The sequence below is a fragment of the Drosophila persimilis genome, unplaced genomic scaffold (genome assembly GCF_003286085.1).
Source record: "Drosophila persimilis strain 14011-0111.01,24,50 unplaced genomic scaffold, DperRS2 tig00000606-arrow-arrow-pilon, whole genome shotgun sequence".
In the NCBI taxonomy this organism is placed as follows: domain Eukaryota; kingdom Metazoa; phylum Arthropoda; class Insecta; order Diptera; family Drosophilidae; genus Drosophila; species Drosophila persimilis.
Window position 1 is genome coordinate 267,041 of NW_020825324.1, and position 24,053 is coordinate 291,093.

At 44.9% G+C, this 24,053-nt stretch overlaps 2 protein-coding genes across 5 annotated transcripts in view; one reads left to right on the plus strand and one right to left on the minus strand.

Annotated features, from left to right (window-relative positions):
• Positions 1 to 23,691, minus strand: LOC6597414 (nostrin). 4 transcript variants are annotated; one of them, XM_026990612.1, is made up of 8 exons: positions 23,560 to 23,691; positions 22,864 to 23,014; positions 13,245 to 13,562; positions 3,069 to 3,154; positions 2,786 to 3,011; positions 1,977 to 2,726; positions 1,789 to 1,899; positions 1 to 998 (listed from the first exon to the last, which is right to left on the minus strand). In XM_026990612.1, the coding sequence occupies exons 2-8, from the start codon at positions 22,888 to 22,890 to the stop codon at positions 207 to 209; spliced, it is 2,310 nt and encodes a 769-aa protein (XP_026846413.1). In that variant the 5' UTR covers positions 22,891 to 23,014; positions 23,560 to 23,691; the 3' UTR covers positions 1 to 206. The 4 variants fall into 4 exon arrangements, with proteins under 4 accessions (XP_026846413.1, XP_026846415.1, XP_026846412.1 ...); XM_026990614.1 differs by lacking the exon at positions 13,245 to 13,562 and having other exon boundaries at positions 23,560 to 23,690; XM_026990611.1 differs by lacking the exons at positions 13,245 to 13,562; positions 22,864 to 23,014; positions 23,560 to 23,691 and adding exons at positions 3,284 to 4,960; positions 10,876 to 10,967.
• Positions 5,362 to 24,053, plus strand: part of LOC6597290 — a 67,829-nt gene continuing 49,137 nt past the window's right edge. The window contains exon 1 of the mRNA XM_026990617.1: positions 5,362 to 5,416. The gene's annotated coding sequence lies outside the window, so the exon portion shown is untranslated. The remainder of the gene's footprint in view (positions 5,417 to 24,053) is intronic.

The window sequence follows — 24,053 nt, forward strand, 5'->3', positions numbered from 1 at the left end:
TTGCATTCATTAATAATACTATATATATTTCCAAATGATAAATTAACGCATAATAGGCAAATCCTCGCAGCAGCATTTTCTTAGTCAAACGCGGAGGAGCCTCGCCTCGGTCTTATATTCGAAACGCATTCACACACACAGCACTCTACTGCACACACAAACGTACTATATATCTAGTGATCCTTCAGGGGGGTTGGGGTCTCCTCCTAGCACTCCTCCACATAAGTGGCAGGGAAGATGCCAATGTGATTGCGCAGGGCCCCCAGCCACCAGCCGTCATCCTGCTTGGCATGAACTTCGATGATGTCGCCGGGACTCAGTTCCAGTTCATCGTAAAGCTTTGGTGTGTAGCTGTAGAGCGCCTTGCATCGTCCAAGCACTTGGCCCTGACCCTGACCATGGCCATGACCGCCGCCCTTCTGCAAATCCTGCGCATTCTGGTAGAAATGCTGCGTCGGCATCTGGTTTTGCGACTGCAACTGGCTTTGTGGTACCTGCTGCCCCTTGACGGGCCCAGTGTCCTCCTCATCCTCGTCTTGTGAACTGAATTCATCAAAGTCCGAGTCCTGCTGATTGGAGCCGCCGTCTGCTTGGCCGCGATCACTGCCCTGGTTATGGTTGTGATGATGGCTGTGCTGATGGTTCGCTGGTATGGTCTTGCATTTGACAGACGCCGCCGCCAGTGCCACAGCGGCCAGCGAGGCGTTCGTCGTGGAGATTATCTTTGGTTGGCTGGTGGTGAAGGTCTCAATGTTGCTCTTGCTCCGATTGAAGTGCTTCAGCGCTGGCCCCGTCGCCGTCACACTAATGTCCGCACAGGAGCTGTTGCTGAGGGCATTGCCCATCATTGCGGAGCTGGCATCCTCCTCCTCCGGTTCATCCTCCTGGTGGCCTCCACTCACATCCAGTCCTGTGGACTGCTGCGTCTTGTCGTTGTTCTTCAGCCAATTGGGGACCTTGAGAATGCTCTGCTGGAGGCCAGTGCGATCCCGCGTGATCTATGGGGCGGCATAATATAAAAATTCGAATCATTTTCGACATTCAGAAAAGAGAATAGAGCTATTTTTGTATGCTTAATTATCTATTATGATTGCAATTTAAGAAATTAAGTGGTTACATAGTTTTGTTTCTGCATTTTACATAATTATGAGGATTAAATTTAGTTCAGAAAGGACACACCAGAAATATCTATACAGATGATGGAAGTATACAAAGAATATACATAGATTTATGGTGCGCTTTAACAACCTTTTAATATCTTTAAGCGTAAATAAAAAGAATGTCGATTCGATCATTTCAATACATATTTTGATTTAAATTCTTTCGGGAATAGTGCGCCGGAGAGTAGTCATTTTGAATAGGTGTTTAGAACCTCTGAGAAATTGTGCCATTTCGATTGCTTACATAGTTTTCTTTGTTAAAACTAACTTTAAATTGGTTTATATCTTATCGGAAAACTACATGTCAAATGTCTTCAAGATTAAGATCTTAATTTGTGAAGAAAAACTTGCTTAGATTTGGGATCTTCATATTTGAATACAGATTTCGTGGCTTGAAATTTCAGATCTTAAGTTTTGCATACAGCTTCGTGTTGGAATAGCCCACAATTTATTATTTACTATAAATTTAACATCCAATATTGATTTAAAGGAAAGAGGAGACAATGCTCTGCCTAAAAATACAATTTGGTTTCAACCTTACTTAAATTCTGATAATTTGTAATTTAGTTTTTTGTTTCAAAAGAAGAGACCCGCCCTAACAGGAAGAATTATCGGATGACTGCCTAACCTGAATGTGCTGTGCTAGGGGATGTGTGGTGCGGGGCTTGTGGTCCAGCTCCAGGAGGGCCGACTGCAGTTTGATGCGTGATCCCTCCAGATACGTGAGCATGGATCGAATCTGCAAGAGAGAGAGAGAGAGAGGAGAGGATCAAATTAGACATCAATAAGGGAACAGGGCCACTCTCTATCACTCACGTGATACAACTTGTCGGTGATGTTTTGGTTCTCCTGGTTATTTAACGACTGGGAGAGGCCACGGAGGCCGTCGCGTGACTTTCGTTCGCGTTCCAGATCGGTTTTCACCAGCTGTAGGAGTTTGATGAGCGCATGCTTTCGCCGTTCTCGATTCATGGCCAGTGTGGTGTGTTCGCAGTAAAAGTCAGGCAGTAGCTGCTCGCTGGGACCCTCCGAATGGTGGCGGATGTTGCTTACCACCAGCATATCCTTGTCGACATTGCACGCATCCAGCTGCGGCTGCAGGCGGCAGGTGAGGCCACCGAGAATGGGATTTATATCGGAGATGAGGCGCCCGTATTGCTGGGCAAAGTTGTGCATATTCGCGAGACGCTGCTGCTCGTTGGTCTGCAGCTGGGAGCTGCCCCGGAGCACGGCCATCTCCCAGTCGACGCGTGCCCGTTCGGCACGCACACACATCGTGTAGTACTCGACATCGGCTCGCTTTACAGCCTCCTCTGCCTTCTTGCGCTTGTTGTCCAGCTTTACGCAGTCCTTCTCAGCGTTCTTTAGCTCCTTTTCGGCCGAGATCTTGTTGGGGCCCTGGTGGAGCATGGCAATGGATGGCGACTTCTGGATACGCACATCCAGCATGGCGTCCTGCAGCTTCTCGTTCTCACGCGCCGCAGTATGCGAAGCCTTCTTGGCCTTGGCCTCCGTTATGCGCCATTCGCTGAGTACCCGAGCGGCCTTATCCACAGTACTTTCGACCTGGTCGACAGACGAAAGGATTACACAACATTTAAAAGAGGATTGAAGCTCCTACTTACCGCTTTGCGCGCCTTGTGGTGACTCTCGACGACCACCTTGAGCGGCTTGACCAGCTCATCGGTGAGGGAGGCCGCCAGCTGGCGGTGGATATCGCTGCGGCTCTCCATTTCGGTGGCCACGCCGCGCCAGGCATCCGCCACACTCCCAGGTATCTCTCGGCCAGCCTTGTTCAGCTTATTGGCCAGTTTCGAGAGCGATTTCGAGTAAATCAATTCGGAATCGGCACTGGAACCAGCCGGAGATATAGAAGTGGATAAGTACTCTCTAGCTATAGGGACTTACCGCTCCTGCAGGACGAATATGAGCTCCTTGCTGAAATCTCCGCCCTGCTTGATGTAGCGCCGCAGTTCCTCGAATCCATTCTGGCCCTGTTTGGAGTATAAAGAATTGGAACCAGTTAGCAACGAGATGAAACTCCAGTGTGAACGGTGGCCACGACCACGCCCGCGACTACGACCACGACTAGCCCTCGACGAACAACGACTCCTTTGGTATACCTCATCCTTGAAGCGTTTGGCATTTGGTGACAAATCCTCATCGCTGAGTGCCCTCTGGGACATGGAGGAATCCAGTTCCGTGCGATTGGTGATATCCTCACAGCTCTCGGTGATGTCGCGCGTATTGCGTTCCGGCGATATGGACAGACGACTCGCGTCCGTGGTCGATTGATTCAGATTACTGCGTGAGCGGGCTAGACGCTTGAGGGGCGTCTGCTGGCGAACGGCCTCCTTGAGGCGAGTGCCCTCCTCCCCGAACCAGTGCTTCATGCCGTGCCAGCCCTTGCGCAGCTTCTCCTTCTGCTGGTTGAAGTGAATGAGCGTCTGGTTCTTGTTCTTCAGCAGCGTGATGCGACGCTCGCTGGGACGCAGCTGATCCCGGTGCTCGCAGTACTCCAGATCCACCTCCTTGGTGAAGTCCTCCGTCTCGTTGATCTGGCGCGTGATTTCCTGCAGCTCGTCAATGGACACCATCAGGTTCTGGGCATTCAGGCTCTGATAGCTGACCGACTTGAAGTCGAAGTCGAAGCTGTGTACGGAGCAGTCGAGGCTCATCTTGGAGCTCTGCTTGGAGCTCGGCTGAGAGGAGCTGCGCTTCGAGCGGCTGTGCAGCTGGAACGATTCGATGCTCTTGAAGCGCGACTGCTGTGACAGGAATCCTCCTCCTACATTGGCGATGGGCATGCCATCCACTGGTGTATTCTCTTTGTTGTTGTCCATGTCGCTGGCCGCCAGGCTCAGCTTGCTGTCGCCATACAGCTCCGGCAGCTCTGGCATGTTGAGGCCCGGGCCCAGATGCCCCGGAGCCGTCACGTTCATGTCGAGCGTCATCGAGGGCGACTTGTGCAGGTAGACCTTCAGTTCGGTTCTGTGCAGATTCTGCACGGACATGGCCTGCTGCTGGCGAGCGATGTTGGCCCGCCGCATCGGTGGCATCACCATCTTCTCTTCCTCCTCCACAAGTAGATCTTCTTGCAAATCCTCCTGAGAGTTTCGCTGTGGCTGTGACTCTACTTCCTTTTGTGGCGCTGGCTCTTCCTTCTGTGGCTGTGGCTCCTCGTGTTCTTCCTGTGGCTGATGAATGGGCGTCTGAAACTCCTCCGCCTCATCCCGCTCATCCCGATCCAGCTGAGTGCAGCGGGCATCCAAAAACTCCTCCTCGTCGGAGCTGCGTGGCGTCAGGGTGCGCACAATGGTGGAGGTCTGGGCAATGCCGCCGCCGATCTGCTTGAGTCGGGCCTCAGTCACATCAAAGCGGTCCGTATCCAATGTGGTGGTCGATATCAGCACCGGGGCACCGATCTCCAGGCGATGGTCCTCCGAGTGGCTGCCGGTCATGTTGTAGCTGCCGGATATAGTCTTGCCGGGCGACTGCCCAGAGCCAAGCCGCTCTCCATCGGCGCCCCTCTCCGCTCCGGCCGAAGACGACTGTAGGTTGAGGCTCCCCAGGTGGCGGCGACTTAGTTTGTTGCCAAGCACCGAGTACCGTTTGATGCGTGTGAGGAATCCTTTGGCACCGCCGCCACCGTTTCCATTCTGGTTGTTGTTGTTGTTCGTGTGATTGCCGTTATTGTTGTCCGAGGGATCGGCTGCAACCGCAACCGGTGCAGAAACGGCGCTGCTGTCCTTGCCGCCGATCTTGAATTTGTGCACCCGTAGGTGGTTCATCACGGATTTCTGTGTAAAGAGTCGCAAAATTAGTTTCGGTAACTGCTCGAACTCTATCCCGATCCTCTGCACATGACGTGTGTGAGTGCGTGCACGCCTGTAAACGTGCACATGCATATGTTTGCGGCGTCCCGAATTATTGCTTCTGCTCATCCTCTGCATCTGTCGACGCCAACGCCGCAGCGGACGTCGCAGAAAACCAAAGACGCAATAGAATAGTGCGGCCAAGAGAACAAAACCGAAAGCGAACGGAATCGACACCGTCGTCGTCTTCGGCTGGTGTTCGTGTTCGCCAAGAGTTTGCATCGCGTTGTTTCGAAAATTTAATGTGCAGTACTCGACTTTTGAATACCGTGTGATTGTTACATTCAAAATGTTCAAAACATTGTCTGCTTAGACGAAAAATTTGTGTGAAAACCCAAAAACAAAAGTGTTGTTTGTGTACGATGGTGTATACATAAATAGGTATGTAACATTTCATGTATTCCCTTTTAACTGTTATGCCCCTTAATACCTTAGGGGAAAAAGCATAGATAGGCGACGCTTGGAAAAAACCCCTCTGAACACCTACATAAAAACGCAGTAACATAAACACACACACACACACACACAAGACGCTGCTGCCAGAAGGAGTTACAGAAAGAGAGATGGAGAGAATCAGGTGCAATAGGAGAGGGGATAAGACCCCGGTCATGCTCTTTCACACAATGTGTCTCATTGTTCTAACCCTTGCCCTGCCCTAACTCTGACTACGTGTCGAAGTCGTCATCCCCCTATTTGCTCCAGTTTCGATGCAGGTAGAGATTACAAAACGGCATTCGGCTTGTGTATTGAAGCGACACAAAGTCGGGTGGAGACAGAGGCAGACCAAAGAAAACGAAGAAGGCAAAGGCAAGACAGAAGCAAGAAGGAAATCTAACTCGAGTAGCCGAGGACTGATACCCTCGCAGATAATATGTTCCTATGTCAGATATATATGTATATATACATATGTACATATACATATATATAATAGAAATCAAAATGGAATATTATTTGTCAGAGGTGCATATACTAATATAAAACTTCGTTGATGAATGTTTGCTTGAATAATTTTTATAACAGATCAAAGGCCGATCACTGTTGCAAACATCTACTTTTAATCACATTACTCTTTCTGCTAGGGTATAAAAATCACTACGTTGGCCACCGGCTAAAAAATAAAATGCCGCCTGTGGCGCCCTCATCGACAGCGACGTCAGCGTCAACGTCAGCGTCGGCGTCGTCGTCTGCTTGTCTCGGTTTCTGTTTTGTGTCTTGCGGTGCCTGTAGGCATGCAAGTGTGTGTTGGTGCATTTTGTTTGCTGCCCGGGCAGCGTCTTGCGTTTGTGCTTGTGTTACACATATGCTGGCTGTCTGCATGTGACGGCGACAGAGGCGTCGGATGATCGTTACTCTGCCGGCGGCTCTGTTTTTATTTCTTTTTCATTTCTTTAGCTTTTCTTTCCATCGCTGCCTCGGACGTCATTCCGTGTGGGTAATTATATAAATCATTTATTTATGAACTATTTACTTTTGAGTTAACAGAGATAATTGTTATACTAGAGCAGTGTCCCACACTCTCCCTCCTGTCCCTCTCTGAGTGTGGAATAACATTGCCTTCGTGTACCTCTGGCTTTGACACGCCCTCCCCCTGTTGCTGAAATTTGCTGTCGGTTGACGGCCTAGGGGGCGCAGGGGGTAGGGAGCTCATTAAGCTTCTGTTGTCGCTATAACTGTGCATTGTGATGCAACCTGGCTTCGTGCCGGTCTCTTACTTACCCCCCCAATCATATATGGTGGGGGGAAGGGCTTTGTTACAGTTTCCTCAATTCTAATGGCCAACGTGCGAAACCGTAAAAAGTAAAACAATTTAATTACATTTTTGCACTTTTTGTTGTTGCTGCTGCTCGCGCTAATAGCATTTGCATTGAAGAAGACGAAGAAGAAAAAAGCTTAGAGAAGAGACAGAAAAGCTAAATATGTTGCTTCGGGAGTCGTGGCTTTGTATACCCTTTCAGACCAATTATTTCAATGATCATACGATTTATATCAAGTTACGCACACAAGATATCAGCCATTAGTTATATTTATTCACCTAATGAAATATCTGTTGGAAATTGAGATAACAGAAACAGTATTTCCTTAGTGTTCGCAAAAATCAGAGTACTCTCAGTGCAAGGGTATAAGAAGTACACAACAGTGAGAAAGGTAATAGAAGTAAACAAGCAGCAACTGCATTGCCGGTGGGGTGGGGGGTGGTAGCGGAAGCGAGCTGGGGTTAATCATTCTGTCTGCGATATGTCACGTTTCTCTAATGGAGTGAAGCGAAGTGGACTGCGCGGAAAGGCGAAGTGAAGGAGTGTGCGACAAGTGAAGAGACAATTCAAGTAATGAGCGGGCTAAGCCGAACGAAAGCCTCACAAGAGGGAGAGAGAAAACTTCAGTTGCGGCTAATTGCAAATGTAAGCAGTGGATGAAGCTGGGGAAGCAGTTCCGCACAGCAGGTGAAGCAGTGCAATGAAGAGAGGTACGCTGTAGTAGGAAGAGGAGGAGTAACCACCAGCCCCACCCCGAGAAATGGGAAGAACCTGCAATTATCCAACCATCTTTGGCTGCTTGCTCCATCGGATCCAAAAGTCAAATAACATAAATTATTGCCAGACGGACAGAAAAATCATATAAAATCCAAAGGAGGCGCAGCAGAAGCATTGGACGCTGCCCGTGGGCTCGCTCGTGTTCTAAAAATAGAGCTGCCAGCTCGCGCGCAATTGCAGCCATTGCACCGCCGACAATTGCCATCTCCAACTCCGTCTTTATGGCAATTTATGATTAATAAAAAGAATTAATCGCGAAAAAGGGTTCTCAGGCAGGAGTTGGAGGAGAGCCAAGGTCGCAATGCAATTACCGTCAAGGCCTTAATGGATGATTAAATTTCGATCAGATGTCCTGTCCCCCTCTAACAATATACCAATTTTTCCATTTTCTCTTTCGAAAAGCACTTTATATATTGAAACTTCGACACAACTCCACCAAAAGATAATTGTTTTTCAACTGATTGGAAATCTGTTAGAACTTCAGTTCTTATAGGAAAAGTACGGGAAATTGAAAACCCCGTTTCGAACACCTGAAGGGACACTCGGTACAACATCTGTAAACCCATGCATTTATTGTTAAAGTAATGGATATGCCGAAATGTACATATGTGTCTGGCGCTTGGTGCCTTAGGATAAACTGCAAAACAGGTGCCTGAAACAGCACCCAGTGCCACTCTCCAACTGGTATATCTTTTGGAAGATATTATGCGACTATTTACTCAACACTAATCCCCACCCCATTCCCATTCCTCTCTGGACGACTCTGGGCAGTGGTTTATGATGCGCATTTATCTCATTAAATGTCTAAAATAATAAACAAAATGTGCGGGGATTCTATTTTGTTGCCAAAACCAAAAATCCATCACTATGGAAGATTGCCCTCTACCCCCTCGTTCACTCTGCTATGCTGGCCAAAAATAGAGAGCATAGAGAGTAGAGAGAACCGAGAGTAAAACCTTATAGACAATGTCTGTATGCGTCGACGCTTTCTGTTTCACTAAAGCAAATATTTTCACAACTTATCGCAAGATGTTGCGCCAAATGTGCGGCAAGGTCTGAGACCTGAAAAAATGCAAAAATTATACTCGCTAATGAGCGGGGAGTGGGCTTGGTATTTAATTGTGAGTAACACTGTCTTGTTTTCCTTTGGAAAACATTCATTCCCTGAATACCACTCAAATGGTTCGCCCTCTTTTGATCTCTCTATCGTCTCTGACTCTCTCGTAGGTCACGTTCGAGAGATTGAATAAATGCGAAACGCGATGCAAAGATACAGCCTGCCAGATAAGTATCTGTATCCGTGCGCTACAAATAGATAAACAGATAAACACCGCAAAACCACCAGTAGAACGCGCGATAAGAGGTCGGTCCATTATCTCCATTTGAATGAACAGAAAAGAAACTCTCATGTGAATCTAGAGGGAAGGAAAGGCAACGGCATCACATGCCTAGAGATATGTATCTTCTGGTATCTCTAGAGGCTGCCTCTCTCAACAACTATGCTTCTTTTTCCGAGTGCAGTGCCAGGTTCATGTGGGCGGTGACCATTTAACACAATTAACCCGTTTTGGGGTCTTCGACTCGATCAATTTGTAAGAGTCATTGACATATGGGACGGACGGCCAACAACAGCCCTGCAACAACAGCAGCAGGCGATGCCACAACACGACAGCTACAACCTTTCGGAGTATTTTCATTAGGGTATTATGCCAGGAAAATAAAAATTTAAATTAAAGCTTGCACATGTGTGTGCCTCGACGAAAACGTTGAGATTGATTTCAGAGCGATAACAGTCGAAAGGAAAAGATGTAGCACCATTCGTAACAAGTAATATTACTGGAAACTAATGATATTACATTATTCTATTGAAGATTTCATTGTTGTGCATCGACAAAAACGTTGGGAATGGTTTGGATTGTATCTTCTTGTATATTCCTTACTAGAATTGTATAATTTGTGGGTATTTTATGATTATATTGATCTTCAAACCAGAATGGAATATTGTTTTGAATAAATATTCATCGATAATTGGTTGTGTACCAGCCCTGGGGGCCCTTTTGTTTTGCTTTTACGCTGAAATCGAATGCCGTTAGGCAAAGTGTGACATCGCTCTGGCACTTCCATCTCTTTGTCTCTCCACCTGTCTAGTTCTTTGGCTCTCTAGCTCCTCCACTTTTGTCTCTCCATCTCTTCATCTTTGACGGTGTGTCAATCTTGTTAGAAATGCGTTTGTTCCTTTGAAAAAGGGCAAGACTGCATTTATTTTTATCGACATTCGGTCATTTTGGGCTTATGCTTTGTCTCTTGGCCACTGCCTGTGTCTGTGCCTCTGCCACTGCCACTGCCTGTTGGAATGTGGCACACACGCACAAACACACACACAGAGGGAAGTTGTGTATCTGTGTGCCTAATTAAGTATAGAATGAATGGTTCTTGGGGCAGAAGACCTGTGTAACGGTATCGAGCGAGCCTCATTCGATTGAGTTCTGGACGACCCCCCCAAACAATTGCGGATGGGCTATAAATATTTATGCTAATCTCTAAAGAAAAGACCAGACCATCATCCGATGTAAAGATCACATAATACAATATACATATATCTATAAATACATACGTATACCATATCTTTACCTATAGATGCGTGTCGTGTTGGGATTTGATGTTTTTTATTGTGTTTCTATTTAAGAAACGTAAAAATAATTGGCACATTTTCAAGTTGCTGAGATTTTTTCGGGTTTGGAGAATCGTTGCATCGTCTGCCAAAAGAAAAATCCGTTCTGTATCTGTCAGATGCGTTTGCCCTCCCCCCTGCCCCACTTGTCACACCACAAACTTGAGCTCATTTCGGAGAGAAGACTTCATCAAGGTCGAAAATAATAATGCACCATGTATCTTTGAGATAAGATCCTGTAATTCTTCTATCTTTGTTATTTCTCTGATCTTTTGGATTTGGTTTTTTTTTCTTCTATATAACATGTGGATTGGATGTCCGTATCCGTATTTTCTATTCTTTCTTTTTCGCTCTCTTCGATCCCCTTTTTAAAGTCACACGAAAACAATTTTCATTCAATTTCGAATGAAATCAATCAAAAAACAAATCCAAACACAAAAAACAAAAAAATTATAATTAATCCAATGCTAATGCATTTTGTTGTTATTTCTTCGCACGTTTCGGGCTAGCACGCACTCACACACACACACACACACACACATACACACAGGCATGTACATAGGTTATGCAAACGCACTGGTGTATCAGAGGTATATTGGGTTGACGAGGGGGTGGTATATTTGGTGCTAAAAATTTACCAAAAATAAATATTATTTTAATTATGGGAGCAGATTGCACGACGACATCGACGACGTCGGCAGAGCGACATTTACAGCTACTAATTTTAGAACACACACAGACAAAACGGTCAAAGCGAAGTCGCGCGCGGCAGCAGACTAAATTCGCTGTCGGCCAGAACGAAATGTAGGCATCAGAAGCCGCAGCAGCAGAGCACCCATCGGAGCGCCAAGCAGTGGGCCCCATCAGAGCGACGTCAAGCAGTTCAACACAGAGAGAGCGTAACCGAAAAGAGAATTATATGGGCTGCGCCGACGCAGGAGAGCTATTGCTGCTGATGCTGCGATGCATCTCTGCACCTGCACCTGCTCTTGTTCTTGTTGTTGTTGTTGTTGGTTCTTCTCGGCTCTCTGCGCGACTGTGGCGGCTGCGGCGGCTGCTCCTGCTGCGCTGTTGCTGGCTGTTGATGCTGCCTGCTGCTGTGGTTGACAACGCGTAGGCCAAATAATTGAATGGAACGGCGCGCCGTCTTACGGTACAGCCGACGCGACGTCATCACCGGCGACGACGACGACGACGACGTCTGCGCAGCATGCAAAGCGGTACTCGCTGATTGGGCTGAAAATGTACCGTTGCACAGTGGGCCTCGAAAGTGATTAATTAATTTGATTGAATAATTATTAAATAGCCAAATTTTCTAAAGAGAAATTTTACTTATTTCATACAAATTTATCTCTGAGTTGAATTTAATATATGTATTTCCATCTGTAGAAATTTCAAAGAAAGTAAAAACCAATTTCGTTTACTGTCATCTAATTGTTTTGCTAAAGTGCAATATATATTGGTTAATAATTTATGATATATTTTGAACACATTCTTCTCTCATTGGCCCCTCATTGAATGCAATGGCATTCACACCATTCCTGACCTTGCCCACTGTGCGCCTGCGAGTTCTGTAATAAATTTAAGCAGCCAAATGCACGTGCTTACTGACTGACTAAGAAAGAAGAGACAGACAGAGAGAGAGAGAGAGAGGCTGACTGAGAGTCTGCCGTTGAATAGTACCGGTATTATGGGCATAGCATCGCATCGCATTGCCAGATTCTCCAGGTTCCAGGTTAGGTTGCATAACTGCCTGTATATTTATGCAGCTCCCCTCACCCCCCGCGCGACAATGCCTCATAATCGGAGGAAACCGTTCACACGACACCGTCGCGACCGACGTCACCCGGCTTTGGGTGCACTTGCTGCTTGACCGACATTCGAGCGGTTTTTGCACCAATCACAAAACAATAGATGGAGAAATGTTGTTGTTCAAGCGGGTTTTTTGTTTTAAAATTTAAAACTAACTTTTGAGCAGTGGCTGTTGTGACATTTATGAGATTCCTTTTGATGGTTGAAGATCCAGGCTTTACTTGGGCTTGAAGATCGTGCTGGAAAGGGGCTTTAATTATGCTTGAAGATCGGCCCAAAAGTTACATTGATGTTGCTACCAAAAAGGGGCTTTACTTACATTCCTTTAGTTGTCATTGTTCGTCGTGGGCTGTGAAAAAAGCTTTCCCTTCAGTTAACGGTTTTTATTCGAAAGCTTACCTGCAAAAAGGGGGAGGATGGTTTAGTATTGGTAGTGTTTAGAGATATTTGAGGTATGACAACATTTAAATGGTAAAACACAACACCAATATGAGTATTCGATTAATGGAAATGCAATAAAATCCAGTACCGCACAGTGGGAGATCCACCTTTTAGTTTTTCCGCGCTAAATTGGCTCAAATCTCCCACTGTGCACCGTTAGGGAGAAGAGAGAGTTTTGCACCAGGGAATTCCACCACCATAAAAGCTTCTTCCGCAAAGCTTTAGCCAAGTTTCGCACCGTACATTTCATGGACGTTCATGTCTACTTCATTCCATTTGTGAGTTTGCATGTGTGTGTGGCCGGGCGTGTACGTGTTAACTGTTATCTGATACGAGGCACTCGTACACCTGCAATTGCTGTTTATGTTTCAGCTTCTCTTTTGCACTGTGGCGGTGGGCTTTTGTGTGCTTTTAGCCTTTGTTTAGGCATCAACTTGCACTTGCCTGATAAATGCCAAACAGCAGGGCAGGCGTAAAAACGGGTTTAAAAAACGAAATAAATAGAGTGACACAGGGAGAGGGGCAATGGGGTGGTGTGGAGTGGGGGTACGGTACAGTGGAGTGAATTGAAGGGCAAGCACATAATAAAACCAATTTCGATTGGGGGTAGACGACGATTTTTTTAAATGGGGCTCCCTGAATCGATGGATGGTAGGTTGTTGATGGGTCGTTGGTTGATGGGTTGTTGGTTGAGGAGCGAACGAACACAGATGTGGGAGCTGGAACCAGAGAGAACTGGTTCTCGCGTGCTTACCTGGGCATTCCCCATTAGAGCATCGTCTGTCGATGATGTCCCAAGGTCAAGTACCACCTCATCGACATTCGCATAGATGGGCTGATCCTCGCACAGACTCTGGCCCCTTCTCTTTTGCTGCTGGTGCTGCTGCTGCTCCTGCTCTTCTCTTTTCTTCCTCTTCTGCTGTTGCTCCTTTTCCTTCTTCTCCTCCTCTTCCTTTTGCTGCTGCTTCTTCAGGTGCGCATTCAGATTTATCGCCGACTTGGACTTGGCTCTCGCATAGCGGGCCGAGCAGCGTAAGCTTTTAAGCACGCCGTAAGAGCGGGCATTGGCAAGCTTTTCTCACACAAACACAGAGAGAGAGAGAGAGAGAGAGAGGGAGAGAGACAGTTGAGAGTGTGGGGAAGAGAGTGAAAGTAGAGCGGTAGGGGGTTGATGGGGCAGGGGTTGACGGGGGTACATTAAATTTACTTCAAAAATAATCGTATAATCGTACAAACTAAATAATATCTAAATATGTACAGCGATGGGCAACAGTCCATGGACATGTTCACTTATGCAGTGTGCATTAATGTATGGTTTAGGCTGTGGCAAAGAGTGGGGTGTATGGTTTAGGCTGTGGCAAAGACTGGGGTGTATGGTTTAGGCTGTGGCAAAGACTGGGGTGTATGGTTTAGGCTGTGGCAAAGACTGGGGTGTATGGTTTAGGCTGTGGCTTACAGAGGGAGTGGGGCTTGGCATTGGTTTTTGGATCTAAGGCCTGTGTCCACTTTCTATTAACTACGTGATGGCATGCCCATATACGATGATGCGTTGCAATGCCTGAATGAAACTTTGGCTTTGCCAAACTTCCGGCACAGCCATAGACCTGGCCAAGACAACGACAACAGCGACAACGAACTTGGCCAACAACGCACGGCAAACGGCGCACGGCATACGGCATACGGCATACGGCGCACGGCGCACGGCACAGGTGTGAATAAGCTCCGACTGACTGACTGATGATTCAAGTCGTAAGTTAATGCATCGCTAGGGCTATATATAGTCACATGACACAAAGTCAATGCCTCCCTCCGGTAGATAAACCCCATTGAACCTTAGTTCCCCACAAAAACACACAAACGAAATAAATGCTATCTGCGGGGGGCCTTAGATTTATGTACATACTATAGTATATATACTCTAGAGTAGATTTTTTGATCTTTTGCTAGCTTCTAAATGAAACATAAATAAAAGCACACCTCAAGACCTGTTTTACGGCCAATTATTCTTATGACACCTAACCGGTTTCAATAAAATCCTATATGAAAGAGATGCTTTGTTTCTCGATCGAATAATGACTAAAATACTCTGTTCCATGTTAATTGATGATTTATTTTCTGGAATTTGAGTCAGAAAGTATTGACTTGTTGAAAAATCGAAGCCAATGTCATATGAAGCGTGAATTACAATGAGAATGTTAATGGATATGATTGAGAAGAGTTACTTCTTTCTACGAACTCATCTCTTAAGAATACCGCTTTCATTCTCATATAACAGTCATTAAATTGTGTCCATTTCAATAGAATCATTGAGGAAGATTCTATTTTTTCAAGCACTTACTGATTCTACAGATTCTACAGTTCTCCTCCAAAGCACCAGTAATGTTCAAGTACCCCCCTCTGTCTTTCAGTGTATGTGTAGATAATAATTAGTGGCTTTGCCATGTGCAAAAAGTTTTCAATCACACACCGAAAGTCGGACACAAAAAATCACCGACAATTGCCACACACAACTCGTATTGCGAATACGCCCCGTGTACCCCACAGGCGGCACACAAACGAATGAAAAAACATTGTAGATGATTCTCTATGTGGAGCCACGAAGTGGGCCAAGACTCGAAAAAAAAAACACAACTCGATTCTCGACTCAAAGAAAGTTCACATGGCCGCGGAACGGCGGAAAGTGCAACGTAGAACGGAACGAGTCTAACCAGTCAGAAGTTGTTGCCAGTGTCAGAGTGTCTCGGGGGGGGGGAAACTACAATCAACAGTCTGCCGCACCAGAAGGCACTCCACTCGGTAGACGATAGACGATGCAATTAACTAGAGCTCTGCTCTATAGCAAATATTGGCAGTAGTTTCCTTTCCTAAAGACCTTAAACAAAGCCGATGCGGAACCCACACTCTACAGAGAGGCATTGATGGACATGCCACACACACAGGCGGGGGGCTGCCACACGCGTTTCGGGGTAAGCAACTCAGTCGGACTTTGTAGAATCGATCCCCAATAGGCTGCTTCTTCACTACTTCCCAGTTCTACTTTGTAGAATAGATTGCTTATATTAAAATATATTATCTTTCCGTCTTTTCCGTCCCTCCAATCAGCCCAAAAGAGACTTTTTTGGGTTTATCTCTAAGTATTATAGAATACTGTAATACTGTTCCGATCTGATCCAGACTCTACGTTTTAGTAGGTTTTACGTGGTTCTACGTACAAAAGACTACATACAAAATTTGATGGCTCTGGTTTTATAGACTATTATAGATCTATTCGTCAAAAAAGACGGATGAACAGACAGACATAGCTGTATCGACATGGCTATTGATGCTGATCAAGAATGTGTATACTTTATGGGGTCGAAACGCTTCCTTTTGGGTGTTACACCACTTCGTGGATAGGGTATTAATAGAGAATATGCAAGGAAGCGCACCATTTACCTGTTATAACATTACATACATATATCATTCATTATTTTAGTGAATAAAACGAATGTTTTTGGAGATGTATGTTTTTTTTTTTTTATATGTGAAGAACCCAAATTCCAGAACGCTCTTTTACGTATGTTCAAAGAACTGTTCCCGGTCCAAGTCCAAGTACGACTGGGAAGCGGTTGCTTCACAGAAGTGTGACACTTGTGTGATGTGTGGCAACAACTGGAATTTGGTGGAGATTACAGGTCCGGAAAATGAGGCCAGAGCCCCAGTTTATAGAACTGGAGCCCCCAGTCTTGGCTGCTGCTGCCACAAAAACCCCTTGAACACCTCTCGTTTTGCTGGAATTTTAAATTAGTTTGGAATCGCCTTTTTGTTACACGCTTCACAGCCCATTCACAATGCACATCGAATGGATCGGGAAATGCTTCAATGAAAGCCAAAGCCCCATTATCTGAACACATCTGAACAGATCCCCCTGAATGGCCCAAGCGCCCACTCGGCTAATGAAATTCCAAGCTATCTGGCAATCGAATTGATTGGGGCGGGGGCATTATCATTATCGCTCCATTATTGTATCATTGTTTCCAGCCACAATCCACAATCTGGTTTCAAGTTCAGCGAACTGTCGTCCGTCAGTGGCACAAGGAGAACGACGATCGCCAATGGCCAATTAAAGCCACCAATTCGATAATAAACTCTCTGTGTACAAGTGGTTATAATTAATTTCAAGATAGAAATTCCTATCGAGTTTGGACAAAGGTAACATACATACTTCCTTTTTCATGGGAATATTATCTATGAATATGATTCTGCATTGTGACAGGTGTATGAGATTCATTACAGGCGATGCGATGCATCATTCACAAATATGTGTTGTTATTATAGTTATAAATAGTTCCATAAATATACAGAATTTCATATAATACCTAAAAATAGCAAGCAGTCGGCAGCCTTCTAGCTGGCATCTACTACCACATTACTGGACCTCTAGTCTAGTAAAGGAGATCTTCAGGACCTTCAATCTACTTGTCGTATGTATCTGATAAGTTCATAAGCGGCAGTCCAGGAGAACTCTGGGTTGGAAAATAGATAGTTCCTTAATATCGTTATGATTTTGTAGAGCTGTTGCTGCCCCACGGTTTCTTTCTAATAATCTATACTATACTATAATCTATACCTTTGAGAACACTTTACCTAATCTTCCCTCAAGAGGAGATTCCATTCTGATACAGCTCTCTTTAGAAAAATACCACCAGTCCGTTTCATGCCCTCCCTTATTTAATTCTGTCTGAAATTTCTACAAAAATAATGGTGTTTTTCCCTCAAAAACTCATCCAATCTTCAGACGAATACAGACGAGCACTTTAATCCAATCTCTGCATTCGCAGTACACCTTTGTAGCGAAGGGCTTTTCCAATTTTGGCCCAGAATTATCGCCTTCTCCTCCATCGACGTGACGATGTAGGTCAGTGTTTCGTTGCCTTAATCCCGAAGGCAGTGACTAATGTTCTCTGGGGGCTCACGCCCTCGAAAAACGATGAGTACCTTGTACTTTCTGCTACTCCGATGACAAATGCGGCGTAGAACGGCGTTTATGTGTAATTTATTTTCAGTAAACATTCTGTGCTGTTCTGTTTGCTTTTTTTCGTTCAAAGTTGTTTATCTATCGCTTTGTCGAACAACAATTAAGAGGCATTCAACACAAAAAGCGAAACGAGAATTCCTCGCTCTCTGAATGCGATGTCTCCGATGGCGATGGCGACGGCGACGGTGATGGCGGTGGCGATGTCTCGATCTGAATGGTAGCCATTCAATGTGGGTGTTGACTCGCTTCGAGATCTCTCAACGGGGAAAGGTAACGATCGACAGCAACAAAAGCTTGGAAAAACTACTGCCTCCACTGCATGGAAAGCCCTAATACCCTGGCAGCTGATTCATAGCTAGACTTTATTTGGATACATATGTATGTACATATGTATGTATGTACGTTAATCGATTAGATTGTGTGATTCGTAGTGAATCAATTTTTGCATGAAAAGCGAATTTCGTGAGGTGTGTGCGATGGATATATTCGATTAAAGATCTTTCTTGTTAGTTGGAATTTCAACAAATTTCTTTGAATGTGTCATTTCGTTTAGGGGATGTCAGTCACACGTGAACTTGGGGTGTAACATTCCTTTGGAACCATTGGAATGTGTCCTCTCGCTTAGGGGAACTTTATACGTGTAATCACTGCCATTCACATGTGAACGTAGGACGTGTAACATCCCATTGGAAGCACCACTCGTGGAAGATGGTCTTCACTTTGAGTCGTTCCTAACGAATGTGTTCGTTCCCTTGGGGGATCCATGTGTCCATTCGATCAAACCCTTTATCGATCAATTGATCAAGGGTACAACATCCCCAAAAACCCGTAAACTTAACGCATTCATGTGTAGGAGGTGTCGTGGCGTCTTGAAGAGAAAGGGAAAAACTTCATTGAAGTATAGCATGTATTTTTTTTTTCATGAATAGTTTCCACCACAAAAGCGTGGAGAGAAAGGAGAACAGTTCTTCTTTCTCCCACATATTGTTATAGATACAACAAGACATGACAGAGAGAGTGGGCAAGATACACTTGCTTTTGTTTTGGGAGCTTCAACGAGGTCAGACCTAGAGCCAGAGCCAGAGCCAGATCCAGAGTCTTGGCACGTTTTCGTTACCATTTTGCTGGTGTCGTTTGTTGGGTTTTCTTTTGGCCCTCCGAATCGGACACAGTGTCTGAGGCCTGAAAATCAATTACAGTTAATGACCCGCGAGAAGAGCTGCTGCTCCGGCGTGCTCTACATATGTATAGTATGCCAGTACCCGTATGGGCCTGGCCTATAGCCACAGCATTGAACGTGACTTGGCCCGAACAGGCGGCGGCTTTTCAAGGTCAGCACCCAACCTTTTCTTGGCTGTGTGGGGGGGTAGAGGGAGCCGGTGCTGGAGGTGGAGGTGAAGGGGGCTTCAACAGCTTAACAACAGTTATATGCATTCGTTAACTCAAAAACCAGAAAGAGCAACAAAGTCCAGAGAGAAATATAATTAAAAATAAAAAGCTTTTTTTCATGGAGAAGCAAAAAGCAACAAAAAATATTAAAAAAAAAAAGATTATTTTCAACACAGTTTTTTTCTGTTTTTGTGTTTTTTTCTGTGTACTTCGTTTATCGTTCATCATCTCTCTCTCTCTCTCTCTCTCTTTCGCTCACAGAGGGGCTGTGGCCCCGTATTTCTCAATGTTTTTTCTTATTATTAAATCTGTCATATCACCACCAGAAGAGTGGAGCCCACGAAAAAAATAGCAAGTCGGAGCCGGAGCCGGAGTCGGAATCGCGGGGTAATAGCTAATGCCACAACGATCCATTTTAGCGACTTTCACTGTTTAATTGTCGCAAAATTTCCTTTTTATATTTCGCCAGTAATGAAACAACAACAACAACAACAAGCAGTAGCAGCTAGTTGAGATACATTTGTATCTTTTGCGGTACACAAACATATATTTAATAAAGTACTTGGACATGTGTTCAAGTTACGGATAGATATACAGCCCCATGTGGCATCTTTGCTTATATAAATAGGGAGCTTAAAAGAGGGAGTTGTCCGACGTACAAATTGTGGAATAAACATTTGTAGGAAAAGGAAAGTATCTATGGCTCTCAATTAAATCCATGATAGGTACTTATGCATATAGATACTTTCCCTTGCATCAAATTTTTGCTCTACAACTCCTATTCTAACTATAATTTGTAATCTATCTATATTTATTCCATCCATCCATCTATCTATCTCTCCATCATCCATTTATTTATCTGCCTTTCGTCATATAATGGTATTGCTGTATCTATCTAAAATCTATCCTTCTATCGTAGGTATCCATTTGTGTCATTCGTAACGAATATGTCCTTTCGGTTATCGAAAATTTGTATGCATCGATCTATTTTGGTATCTATCAATCTTTTTGTCATATAACTAGCTTACATCTATCCTTCATCTATTTATCGTAACTTTCATATATGTATATATCTTTCTTTCATCTCTCTGGTATCTATCCTTCGTCTATCAATCGTATAATGTGTCCACCTATCTTTCATTATTTTTATAACTTGAGCATTACTTTGGATCCACTATAAGCTTTCATATCGTGAAGTATCTTGCCACATACATGCATATGTATCTTTTGCTCACCTTGAACGATTCTTATTAACTTAAATGTGATTATTGTTGGTTGTGGGGATATCAGAGTTCTATTTATATATTTCTCCATAAGATAACAGGCACTTGAATGTCTTTATCGACAACGAATTGAACTGCAACTTGAACACGTTTAAGAGTAGATACAAAAGTATCTATTGCAGCTACTACTACTAACGTACTGCTGCTGGTGGTTGTTGCATCCATAGATCTTCCGTTTTTCATCCCTTCTGTATGAGGAAATCATCTCAGAATCATATAATGTACCTGGGGTAATGTATCTTTTGTGCACGTGGTTGGTTGGGCTGTAAATCTAATCATTTTTAGCTCTATTAAATCCGTGATTAGCCCGAGATATTTCCACTGCACACTTATTCATAATTTCGGTTGAATCCCACGAATCTGCAATTGAAATCTAATCTTGTTTTCTTTTTGGGCGAGACGAAGAAAGAAAGGCAGGACGGGCAGGGTTTTTGTTCGAAACAAAGAGAGATGATTACAGCCAGACGGCCAGCAAATTGCATATGATCATGGCCTGGCCTGTCGATGGTTATGGCGATGGCGATGGCGATGGCGATGGCGATGGCGATGGCTCCTCTCGTACTTTGTTTTTCCCTGTAGACGAATTCAGTTTTTCCTTCCGCTCGCGCGCTTTTCCATCGAAGCTAATTTGAATTTGTGGCTGGCTTTGCTTCCTCCTCGCTGCCTCCGCCTCCTCTTGGCGAAACAAGTCTTTGGGGTAATTAAAAGTTCATTGTCGTCGTCGGAGGCCCCCCGACTCGACTTGTTGTGGAAATCATTTTGCAATGTGTCTGCCCAAAAAAGGAAAGACCAGAAAGAAAGAAGAAACCCGCTCACACATCGACTCTGCGCCTCTGCCTCTGCCTCTGCAGATACAAAACGTTTTCGGATACACACATTTTCTCACACATTGGGGGGAAAAATTATGACAAAATGTGGCATCAACATCACAGATCACAGATCACAGCCTCCACATCATCGTCATCGTGGAGTGAAAGTTGCTGCCGCCAATGACCATGGCCAATGCCTTGGCTTGACGACAATTTGCGGCCGTAATTGAACTTGAAGTCGAAGTCCAGGAAGCAGCTGCTGGCTGTGGCTGCTGCACCTGTGGCATCCGTAAAACCCGTCCAAATGCATCCCGAAGATGTGCAGACAATACCCCACCCACCACCAGCCAGCCAGCCAGCCAACGACGTCACTCTCTGGGAGTCACGATATTTGCGCAACCATCCACCTGGCGCGTTGGAGGAGGGAGTGCCTCCACTGGCAGGGGACTAAAATAGAGGGGGGTCGAGTGGGAGTATGGGAGTGTGGGAGTGGAACCTGCGGGGCTTATCGGGGAATGCCAGAGAGTCAGAATTATAATGCGATTACTGATACAGATACAGATACAGATACCGATAACGTCGCATTTTATGCAACCATGAACTCGCTCGACGGAAAGAAAGCCATGGACGGACGACCTTGTGTTGGGCCCACCTTTGGGCTACACAAAGACATGTGCTCCAGATTGCATTCGAGACTTTTTCTGGGCTAAAGATGGAAAGCGATTTTCTCTTTAGACTCAATTGCATTTTGACAGATCTCTCAAAAGATAGATTGCCTGCCAAAGGGTCCAATAGGTTTCATTTCTTTGTTAATCATAGAGAAAATGGCAAAGAAAACTCCGATACAAAGACAATCTATCCAAAGATATGTAGAATAATACATTGGATAGTGGAGACGAGTACTGGAATTCTGTGAAAATAGCTCGATTACTCCTGCCTTGAAATTTAGATTAAAGACCCCCACAGAAGATGTCTTAATTTATATCTTTGAAAATAGTATGTAGTATGTGGCTCATGAAACATCAGGTCGAAGCTTACTTCGCTCGAAAATCAAAAGACCTACCGATGGGCGCTCCCGCATGACGCGCATCACGCATAATCGAACCTTTATTATACCACAAAATCACTGAAATCTCACTAAATCCCATCTCAGTTAATTTGGGATAAAACTGTGGCAAGATTTGCATAATAATTTCGATTCAATTTCAAGCTTAGATTCGGTTGGAGATCAAAAATATTCGCTCAGAGATTCCCGTTTGACCCGCTTGTTGGGCCACATTTTATTTCGTTTTTTTTTCCATTATAATTTTATTCAAAAACTGTTCGACTTTCGACGACACACTCTCGTTAAAAAGCTATAGATTAGCGGCCAGAAATGTGCGATTAAGTTATTCGAATGACCTCGACACCGAAACTCTGCGAAAATACAGTGCTAATTCTTTCTTTCGCTGTTCTAGCATTTACGCTACTGTGAGAAGATAGATTTTCCTTTCGATGGAAGATCGATGGATTGCGATTGCGATTGCGATTGAGATTGCGATGGCTGTGAAGCTGTGTGAAAAGCGGGTCAATTGGCCAATCGTGGGGTTACCCCACAGGTTAATTAACGATTTGGAGCAATTAAGAGATGCAACAGAGAGGGAAAATGGCGGACTGGGGGGCTAGGGGACTGGGTGTGCAAATATCGAAAATTTGAAGCAACATCTACGACTATCTGCGAGATAGCATCTGGGTTAGTGCGTGCGTGTTATAGAGAGTGCTGTGCTGTGCTGTAGCTAATGTTGCGCTAATGTGCAATAGTTTGGTTAGTAGTCGGTAATTAGTGGAGGCTCTAGTGGCTTTTCGATCTCTGAACCGATCTCAATCTTCACTCACCCATGAATTATCGCGGAATTGTGACATATTTCGCGTGGAAACGGATACCCCAAACGGCCTCGGGGCCGCGCGGGAATCGAAACCGCAGGAAGGAGGAGGCACAGGACGTGGCACGGATGATGGATAACGATGATTGGTTGATTGATTGATTCTGATTGATGAGCGGGGGGTGGGAAAATAATAGACATTCACATATAATAAGTATTGTGCATATACTTTTGCCAGGCAGTGTCTTTAAATTTTTACTTTCAGTTTTTCGCGTTTCGTTTTTTTTTTTCGCGAATTTCACAGTCTTTGCTTAATTTATCTAACCAATTTGTTAGCTAAGCTCTGGACCCGCGGCGGACCCTCGATGTATCTCATGGATGTATGAATCTATGCGGCGGCGGGGCCATGCAATGCAGCAAAGCGTAACGCATGGAAATGAGCGCCAAAAGATACTATTTTTTTCAGTTTTGTTTTTTGTTTTTACGGTATGTTTTCTGAGGCGTAACTGCGAGCACAGCACGATTATGTGTATGGATGCCACACTGCGACAACTGTAACAGCAGATGCACAAGCACACAGAGATACAAAGATACAGCAGCCACAAAACCACACAAAGATACAGCAGCCACAAAGATACACGGAGATACAAAGATTCAAAGGGAGGCGGCGGCACTTCTGAGCCCAGTTTTTAATAGTAAATTCATTTACATTTCCCTGTTGCCTGCTTGTTGCCTGTTGCCTGTTTGCTGCAGCTTCAATCACGACCAAAAACCAAACAAAAAATCGCAAAAAAATTATATGTACTGTCGAGGAAAGCCGTGCGCGATTCGCTTTGCCGAACGTTAACACGAACCGAACGCTCTGAGTCTGCGCCGCTTACTGGAAGCGCTCCACCGTTTGACGGCGCTTTCTAAACGACGCTCCAACGTGTGCAATGCCGCTCCAATCTCCTCTCTCTCTCTCTCTTTCTGTCTCTCCGATAGCAGCACAGTGGATCGAGGCAGATATTCAAACAGCGAAAAGCTTGGGGATAGGAAGAGCTTCTACAGACTGGCTCCAGGGTTGCTCTGCACGATGGCAGGGCTGTCATTGTCATTTGAAATATTATAAAATACTAATTATTCAACCTTTCCTTCAGTATTCGTTCGTTGGCGCTCGTTACGGATATATATATAGTCGAAGACCCATTGGTAGGATCTACG

What these genes read in the sequence shown, in the direction of transcription:
- LOC6597414 (XM_002022386.2), bottom strand. Translation starts at nt 5,257, where the DNA reads ATGCAAACTCTTGGCGAACACGAACACCAGCCGAAGACGACGACGGTG. An exon ending in CCAAACGCTTCAAGGATGAG is followed by an intron (nt 3,155 to 3,283) that starts GTATACCAAAGG and finishes TACTCCAAACAG; the next exon opens with GGCCAGAATGGATTCGAGGA. An exon ending in ACCACAAGGCGCGCAAAGCG is followed by an intron (nt 2,727 to 2,785) that starts GTAAGTAGGAGC and finishes TCTGTCGACCAG; the next exon opens with GTCGAAAGTACTGTGGATAA.